This window comes from Quercus suber, unplaced genomic scaffold, assembly GCF_002906115.3.
Source record: "Quercus suber isolate HL8 unplaced genomic scaffold, Cork oak 2.0 scaffold_462, whole genome shotgun sequence".
NCBI lineage: Eukaryota > Viridiplantae > Streptophyta > Magnoliopsida > Fagales > Fagaceae > Quercus > Quercus suber.
In genome coordinates, this window is record NW_027069913.1 from 31,588 (window position 1) to 40,499 (window position 8,912).

An 8,912-nucleotide genomic window follows, 5' to 3' on the forward strand; every position below is an offset into this window, starting at 1 on the left:
TCATCATCTAAGTACCAAAAACCTAACCAAATGATTACGATTGGCCAAAATTATACAAGTAACGAAGCAAAGATAAGTTGTCTCATTGGACAAATTTATTTATTTTTAAACGTATTACATTACACAGTTTCATACATAAACGTAGGAAACCATAACAGTCTAGTCATCAACAAAGGGGTAAAGTTCATATCTAACGTTACAACTGCCACCAACAACTCGCCCACCTCGTTTTCCATCGCAACAGTTGGGAAGTTCACTAATCGCAGTATCAAGACACTTCTTACAATCAAGACCTGAAAGGTCCCTGGTGCATTGAGCCAAACCATATAGTTTGCTCGATGAATCAAGCTTTAGGTCCCCGGTAGCATAGAATTTTGGATTGGCATAAGCTTTATTAGATAACCTGCTTAACAAATCCTTAACTTTTGGATTGAATGAAGTGGGATTTTCTACATCTTCGACGTTCCACATGTAAAACCTAGGTTGCACGGACACGCCATTTTTCGCGTCGTGTCGGTGTCGGACACGTGTCGGACACCGGAACGGGTACGACTCGCCGGATTCCGGTGTCCGGCGAGTGTCCTCTTTTTTTTTTTAAGTTTTTTTTTTTTTTTCATATCATAAATAAAATTGCCACTCTTCATATTATTTTTACTTTTAATTAATTACTTCAACTATTACTACAATTGTTACTATATGTCTATGATTTATCACATTTAACTCTCAAATAACTTTTATTTTACCTTACTTTTGTGGTCCATCGGAGCGAGCCTGTGATCATCTTAAACACATCCTACCAACTAGCAAGTATTGGTGGCTTTATTTTACCTTTATTTAATTATCTATTTTCTTATTTTTAATTGATTTGTATTTAATGCGAAAACTTGAAATTTGGCTTGCAATAAGGATTGTTTTAGATTTCTTGGAAAGTATGCATTTCTTTTGGCGTAATTAATATGCTCTTTTGTGTGTATGTATATACATGAATATATGTGTGTGTGAAAAATGAATTGCTAAACGTTCACAAACTTTAATTACACTTTCTCACTAAGCTTAGGTAATATGTTTGAGCGCTCAAACATGTTACTTAACCTAAAGTACCACAATAAAAGAGCCTTCTATTATATATTAATTGTCAATTTGTCACACATATTTGATTTTAGTTTGAACCATTTTTCCCTTTTAGTTATCGTCCCTCCCGTGGTAGAGATATGGCTTTACACAAAAATAACTTAACCAAGGTTAAACAAAAATTCTAAAAAGGATTTTGCCGAATATTTTTAAATAACAATATTTAGCAAAACCCCTGCCTCATGCAATATTTCAACATCTAAGTACCGAAAATCCAACCAAATGATTACAATTGGCCAAAATTATACAAGTGACGAAGCAAAGATAAGCTGTCTCATTGGACAATTTTATTTATTTTTAAACATATTACATTACACAGTTTCATACATAAACATAGGAAACCATAACAGTCTAGGCATCAACAAAGGGGTAAAGTTCATATCTAACGTTACAACTGCCACCAACAACTCGCCCACCTCGTTTTCCATCGCAACAGTTGGGAAGTTCACTAATCGCAGTATCAAGACACTTCTTACAATCAAGACCTGAAAGGTCCCTGGTGCATTGAGCCAAACCGTATAGTTTGCTTGATGAATCAAGCTTTAGGTCCCCGGTAGCATAGAATTTTGGATTGGCATAAGCTTTATTAGATAACCTGCTTAACAAATCCTTAACTTTTGGATTGAATGAAGTGGGATTTTCTACATCTTCGACGTTCCACATGTAGAACTTATTTTTGTTATCGATTTCTCCAAAGAAATCTATGTTCGAGTACTTTAAAAGACAGTTATCATACCAAATTATCGCTCCTTTTTTATAAGGACAACGATTACCAAGCTCTTTGCCTGCATCAATGACACAGGTCTTACAGTTTGTTTTTGAGACATCACCTCGGCATAGGGCTAAACCATTTGCTTGAGCTTGGCCTTGCCCAGTTGAGCTGAGACCAAACCCTTTTGAAGGAACTTTGGTGGACAATAGTTTAAGCAAGCCATTCAAGTTTGAACCATAAGGGCTATTGGCAGTGTAGTTTTCCGGGCTAAAACAAAAATGGTATAATGGGTCAGCACAATTGACTGCATAGAGGGAGAGGCTGAGTAATAGAAAGCTGACAGAAAAATATTTTGAGCACAACATGTTGAATGAAATTGAAGGTTGGTTTTGTGGGTGTGTAATTCTCTCCAAGAACTCTATAAATAGACGAGACTTTTCAAGTTTTGGCCAAGTATGAGTAGAAAATGCTGACTTTATTCTTATTGGCAACCTCATCTCTGTCCTAATCCTTTTGATTAATAAACCTCTCAAAATCGCACTCAGACTTTGAACGTGCTGGAGCGTGTAGTCAATAATCTCGCACAAAATCTTTTCCTGGCGCTTTTATATTAATTAACTCCTGAAAGTCCTAAGGAAACTAGAACTTGTAATTCAGGGGGGGTTGAACCCCTGAATTGAAAAAAAAAATTATATATATAAAATATTTTTTTTATTATGTTCAAAAGAACCCACTGACTTGAAAATAAAAAATTTATATATAAAATATTATTTTATTAATTTAATTACCCTTGAAAATATTTTTGCACAACTTGATCACAAATCAATGCCCAAATTCAAACAACATAGATCAACTCATACCAAAACTAATTAACAACACAAATCAGTCTCCCTCTCTCTCATCAATCTCATCTCATCTCTATTCTCTATTTGCCTTTCTATGTATCTCTGACTCTAAAAGTAAAATGTGAGTGTTTGTGAGTTCTGAATGTCTCTCTTTATTATAAATTTATATTGTATATATGAGAGAGAGAGAGAGAGAGAGAGAGGGCGTGTGTGTGTGTGTGTTTGATACTAATTGTGTGCATTATTTTTTAATTTTTAGATATAATGTTATTTGTGTGAATTGTAAAGAGTGTGAATGTGTACATGTTATAAATATAATATAACTTTATATCATTTAACAACCAAGAAATATAGAGGATTTGTTACATGCGTATATTGTTATCATGTTATAATAATTTTTTATTATAAAACTAGAGATTCGAAGAAAAAAAATAGAAAAATTAGTGATTGTTAAATGTATTATTTATGTATGGATGAGTGTGGTTATGTGAGTCAATAATTAACATAATGTCAATAATTTATGAAAAAAAAAACAATAACGAATAAATAATGATAATTACATAAAAATGAAAATGTTATACAAACTTAATAAAATAAGATGGTTGCATCTACGTTAACAATAGATAATAACAATTGATAATAAATTGTTATGAGACGATTATAAAATATGAAAACTTGTAAAAAGAGATTGTAAAATTTCATGTATTTATTTATTATTATTTTTTTTTTTGGTGTCAATAATTGTAACGCCCCAAACCCATACCAAGGTTTTAGATGCATAACCTGTCTTATAAATAATCAACACTAATATAATGGAACAGAGCATAATTAAATATCCACAAATAAACTTCAATCCATCAAAATCTTTCCTATGAAATCCATAAAACAAAAACTTTAACTATAAAGTCTCCAAATACAATCTCAAATAGTTTCACAAATGTCAAACTCACTATCCAAAAAAATATTAAAATAGTTCACCTACTAACATAGCTCCAAAAGAAGTCGTCAATCTAAGGCTCCACTGATCTACCACCAAAAGACATACCACTGCTCTAATATGAAAGGGTGGAAAAAGGGGGGTGAGCTAGAAGCCCAATAAGAGACTACATAACATGAGGATGTCTTTCAAAACAAAACGTTAGTATCATTGATAAAATATAAGCTTTACAAAACATTCACAAATATTTTTAACAGTAATATAATACACTTTGTAAAATTGTCAAGAATAAAACATTTAACTATAACGCTGAAATCATTCAATAAAATAATAATCACTTTAGTTAGTAAAAATTACGCTAAATAGGTAGAAACAATATATTATAACGATAAACAATTTTGCCACTTATAAAGATCAATAACAATATAACAGTATAACAGTAGTTTGATATGAAAACATTAAACATTAGCCAGACAAAGACATAAGCTGCTAAACACTCGGTGGGTAATTCCCATAGGGAACAATAACACTAACCTCAAAGAGACAACACTGGCTCCGAAGAGCGAACAATAACACTGCACCACACCACAATAACACTACATCGGCCGAAGGCCAACACTTAACCCTGTGTTGGCAAAGGTTGCAGACTGTCTAACTGACTGTTTGAAAACATTCTTGACATGTACAATTTCATAATAATATACAAGAAACAATAAAATTTAGGTATGTAATAGCATTGACAATGGTATAAGTTTTTGGAAACTTCACTTTTGCAATTATATGTATATATATATATATATATATTTTTACCAAAAAATATATAAATATACACGTCTTGAGAGACGTCATGTTCTAAAGTCCACTTACCTCTAGTTGTTAAACAAAGCTTCACCTCAACTGTCAGAAACAGTATCAACTAGAACCTAATATAAGCACAAGACGACTCAATAAGATTGGATACACTAAGGCAGCAACAAAATATAAATTTCACTCTTAAATTTCATATCTCACTACTTATTCTGAAACTATAGCTATCTAGTACTCAATTGCTTTATCAAGTACTCCAAAATCAATACCTAGTAAACAATTCTAATGAGCCGAATATGTGAATCTCTATGTTATTTAATTCTCCCAGTACAAGTTGGCTTCCAAATAAATCACATGCTTGTAGATTATATTAACCCAAAATAAATATATAGCTTTCATAAAATCTCAAACTGTAGGACTTAGTATTCTATAGCATGTATTGACAAAAATTTAGGAACTCGAAACCATGTTATAGATTACCAGGTTCAATATGTCAGCAGCACTACTAATTAAGCTGCATAAATCCCAAATAACAAATCCCTTAAAGCTAAGATCTGTGATACCTATATATATATAAGTGCACATAGACCATCTAAACACCACCCTAGGACATCTTAAGTGATTAACCTATAAAGGATGTGAGGTTACTCCACGTTCATATATGAGGATCCGTTTCACAATCTAGTAGAAATAATGCAAGTCTAAAATACACTTCCATGATAACTTCTATTCCTAAGTCACTGTTATTAATGAAGGTTCCTTAATCAAAAATGTGTCCAACGATATCAATAAGGCTTGCATAAAATAGATGCTTACCTCAATACAACAAATTTGCTGGCTGCCCCTAGTAGCACAGCCAGCAAATTTGCATGAAGGCACAAAGGCAGTTAAGATAAACAAACTGCAGCAATTAACTTCTAGGTTTGAGAGCATTAGGATGTCTGATGATGAATCCTTTGATGAATTTTATGCCAAACTGAATGATATTGTTAATTCTACTTTTAATTTGGGTGAAATCTATGATCAACCTAAAATTGTTAGGAAAATACTTAGATCATTAACTGAAGACTTTAGACCCAAAGTGACTGTCATTACTGAGAGCAAGGATGTGGACTTCATCCTTGTTGATGAGCTTGTAAGATCTCTTCAGTCCTATGAGTCTGACTTACCCAAAACAAACAAATCCAAATCAATGGCTCTTAAGTCTGTTGATGATGTTGAGGCTGGTGGATTTGATGATGAGCTCTTTGCTACAGAGATAGCTTACTTTGCCAAGAATTTAAGAAACTTTCTGAGAAATACAAATAGAAGGGCAAGAGGTACAAACACTGCTAAACCTAGAAACTTTAGGAAGAATGATCCCACTAAGGTTAATAACTTTGAAAAACCTAGAGAAAAAGTAGGTCAATCTTCAAACAATTCTTTGGGTGCTCAATGTTTTGGTTGTCAAGTTATGAAGTAAACAATGGTTGGCTAGGTTACTTGCAATGATGATAACATGAAATAATGCTTAAGTAACTCCATGAATGAATATCTGAAGAGATGTTTTACTAAGTGAACAATGATCACAACATTCAGAGCTACAGTAAAGCTTCTCTTTCTCTCTTTTTCTCTCCTTACTATCAGGGACCCTTCTTCTTTATATAGCACCCTTTACCACCATCTCCACCGTCCACCTGTTCTTCATCTGCATATCCACTCAAGTGCACGTCACGTCAGGTGTTCGCTTTAGTTCTTGGTGAGTGGCGGTAGCTGAGGTTGCACTGTTCAGGGGTCTTCTCCATATAAATGCAGCCAGAAAAGCTGTTGCAGTGCATTAAATGCGGAGGTAGCAGCTTTTCCTTTAGATATTTTTTGCTCTGATCATCTCCAGACCTATCCAGGACTTATCATTATCATTGGAATTGCTAGGAAGATTATTCGGACCTTCCACACGTTTGTTTGGTCAGGGCCATTTGTGGCCGAGGAGTAAAACATCTTCAGACCAGTAGGGACCTCTTCGGACGGTAATTCCTCCATACTTCTGGGCTTCCTGCCTTCAGATGGGCCGTCCCCACCCAACTGTTGCTCCTCAGAAATATAATACTTCTTAATATGGTACCCGGGCCCATTAAGTAGCTCTGGATTTTGACCCCCCACAATAGCCCCTCAAAATCTCTATTTTTCTCTCGCGTCCGAAGAGGAAAAATGGGATTTTGACTTGTCACGGAGTAAAAACTTGGAAAATAGACAAAGATTCGGCCTGGCATGTGTGTAGGTATAGATGCGTGCGCTCCATCATTGCTACCGCTGTCTTCCATATTCCCAAAGCGCTACATTAATTACTCCAGGAGGCGACTTGTCCTTTGCATCCAACGGTAGGCTATTAATCCAACGGACGGGGTTCTTCCTCGGGACTTGTATGAAATAACTGCCGCCCTTCGTTTGACCTCGTATAAAATCTCAGAGGTGGACATTTCTCCTTTACTTTGCAACTTTCAGACCATCCCACAAGAACAAGCACTCAAACGCTCAGAGCTCTTCCAATCGCCGATTTCGCTTCTTCCCAGAGTCCTTAGGAATCCTTCTACGAGTTCAGAGATCGGTCTCTAGTCCAATTCCTGTAAGTTTTCATCATCTTAATCCTTCAGTTTTCTCTTTGGCCGTCCATTTTTCAATTTGAGAGACCATTTCCTCACTGCTACGTTGTACCTCCATTTTTCCGTTGAGTGATGGGTAAACTCGAGTATTTGGTAGACAGCCCTGCCCAGTTGGAGAATTTTAGGGCCACATACCGCATACCTCCAAACGTGGGTGTGAGGTATTGCCCTCCGGAAAAAATATTAACTGATCGGAAAACGGGAGAAGTTGTGATTCCTGTCATTGCCTTCCTAAAGGGGGGAATGACGATCCTTATGGGCCCTATCACCACTAGCTACCTTCGAAATCATAGGATTACCCCTTGGCAATGCGCGCCTAACATGTTTAGGAACCTAGGAGCAATTGAGGACCTTAACCGCCACCTAGGATTGGGACTCACTTGGCTTGACGTGGTGCACATGTATGAGTTCCATAGCTAGTAAGGAGCGGGATATTATTTAAAATCTCGGCCCGACATTGTTAGGCTCATTTCCTACCTCCCCAAATCCAATAAAGGGATGAAGGATGACTATGTGATCATCTCGGGCGCGTGGCATGACGGCCCTCACTGTCCGACCAGACCAGGAGAGCCAGGTAGGACACATTAGACTTAGGCACACTAACCATAGGCTCAGGATCTTTGTCTTTTAACCATTTTTTTTATTCTTCTTGTGTTGCTGATTTCCAGTTTCTAACAAAGCTCTGCTGTGGCTTGTAACAGATAAAAGAAACATCTCTCCTCGGCTCAGCCTCACCAACTTCGCCGCGCTCAACTATTTGTTACGGTCCGAGATCTTTGTAAGCGAGGACGGACAACTCCAATCAGCTCCCCTCATCCTAGGGTACAAAGCGAAGTGAAAAGACTTCCAACCGGTCGGCAACACAATAATCCAGGGAGACAAACGTCTCAACCGTATCGACGTTTCGTTTAAGGGTTTTTTGGCTCCGCACGACCTTCCCCCTGTACCACACCCAAACCCCCAGGGTATACCCCCTCTCGTACAGCCACCCCAGGAAGTTCCCCTCGGGCTAGAGGTTGAGGGTGAAAAGGTTGGCTCCTCCACTTCCTCGCTAGAAGAACAAATAGACAAGTTCCACTTCAGGGGGGAAGCTTCAGGGGCAAATCAAGTGGTAGAGGTCTCGGACGCTGAGGCAGAAGGTGACAGACAGTCCAGTGTCTGCCCATTTTTGATAACTGCCCTCCCCGATGACTCTTCGGACAACGACATGGCGGATTTGAAACACCTGATGAAGAATAGGGGCCAAAAGGTCGAGCAAAAAGGCGCTGGGACCTCTCATCCAGTAGAGATCCTGCCTCCAGCGCCTCCCACGGCTCCTGTAGTTGGCTTGAAACCCATGCCAAACCTTCAGAAGAAGAGGCCCCTCGAGCTCGAAGAGATGGAGTTGGGGGTGCCACCAAAAGTAAGTAAGCAGCAGAAGACGGCGAGGGACCGAGGCAAAAGGGCCTCTTCCACTGAAAGCCGTGACGAGAACGTCGGGGCTGAGGTCCACCAAGGAGTAGGACCTCGCATATGGTCCCCAAGGCTTGAGCTGGATGGCACCCCCATTCTTTGGGATACATCCCTCAGGAATTATGATGGGGGAAGGGCAAGATACATTATTGAGGCCCTGCAGCAGCCACTCCTCCTCCCTCACAATATGGAGTCCTACAGGCGTTTCAACCAGCAGGAGCTCTTCTTATCCCTTAAGAGGGATATGGCCATGGCAAATGAACTTGCTCTCTTAATTTGAGTTCCATTTTTAATTTGTTTTGCTTCCTTTCTTCACCTTGTGCTAAAAATGTTGTCATGCAGATTACTCAGCAGATCTACGTGGCTGAGGAATGGAACAAAAAGTCCTA

At 37.8% G+C, this 8,912-nt stretch overlaps 1 protein-coding gene across 1 annotated transcript; it reads right to left on the reverse strand.

Annotated features, from left to right (window-relative positions):
• Positions 1-1,382: 1,382 nt before the first annotated feature.
• Positions 1,383-2,251, reverse strand: LOC136062879 (antimicrobial ginkbilobin-2-like protein). The gene has a single exon (XM_065762539.1). It carries the CDS (start codon positions 2,206-2,208, stop codon positions 1,483-1,485), a length of 726 nt encoding a protein of 241 aa, XP_065618611.1. The 5' UTR covers positions 2,209-2,251; the 3' UTR covers positions 1,383-1,482.
• Positions 2,252-8,912: the final 6,661 nt, after the last annotated feature.

What these genes read in the sequence shown, in the direction of transcription:
- LOC136062879 (XM_065762539.1), bottom strand. Translation starts at nt 2,208, where the DNA reads ATGTTGTGCTCAAAATATTTTTCTGTCAGCTTTCTATTACTCAGCCTC.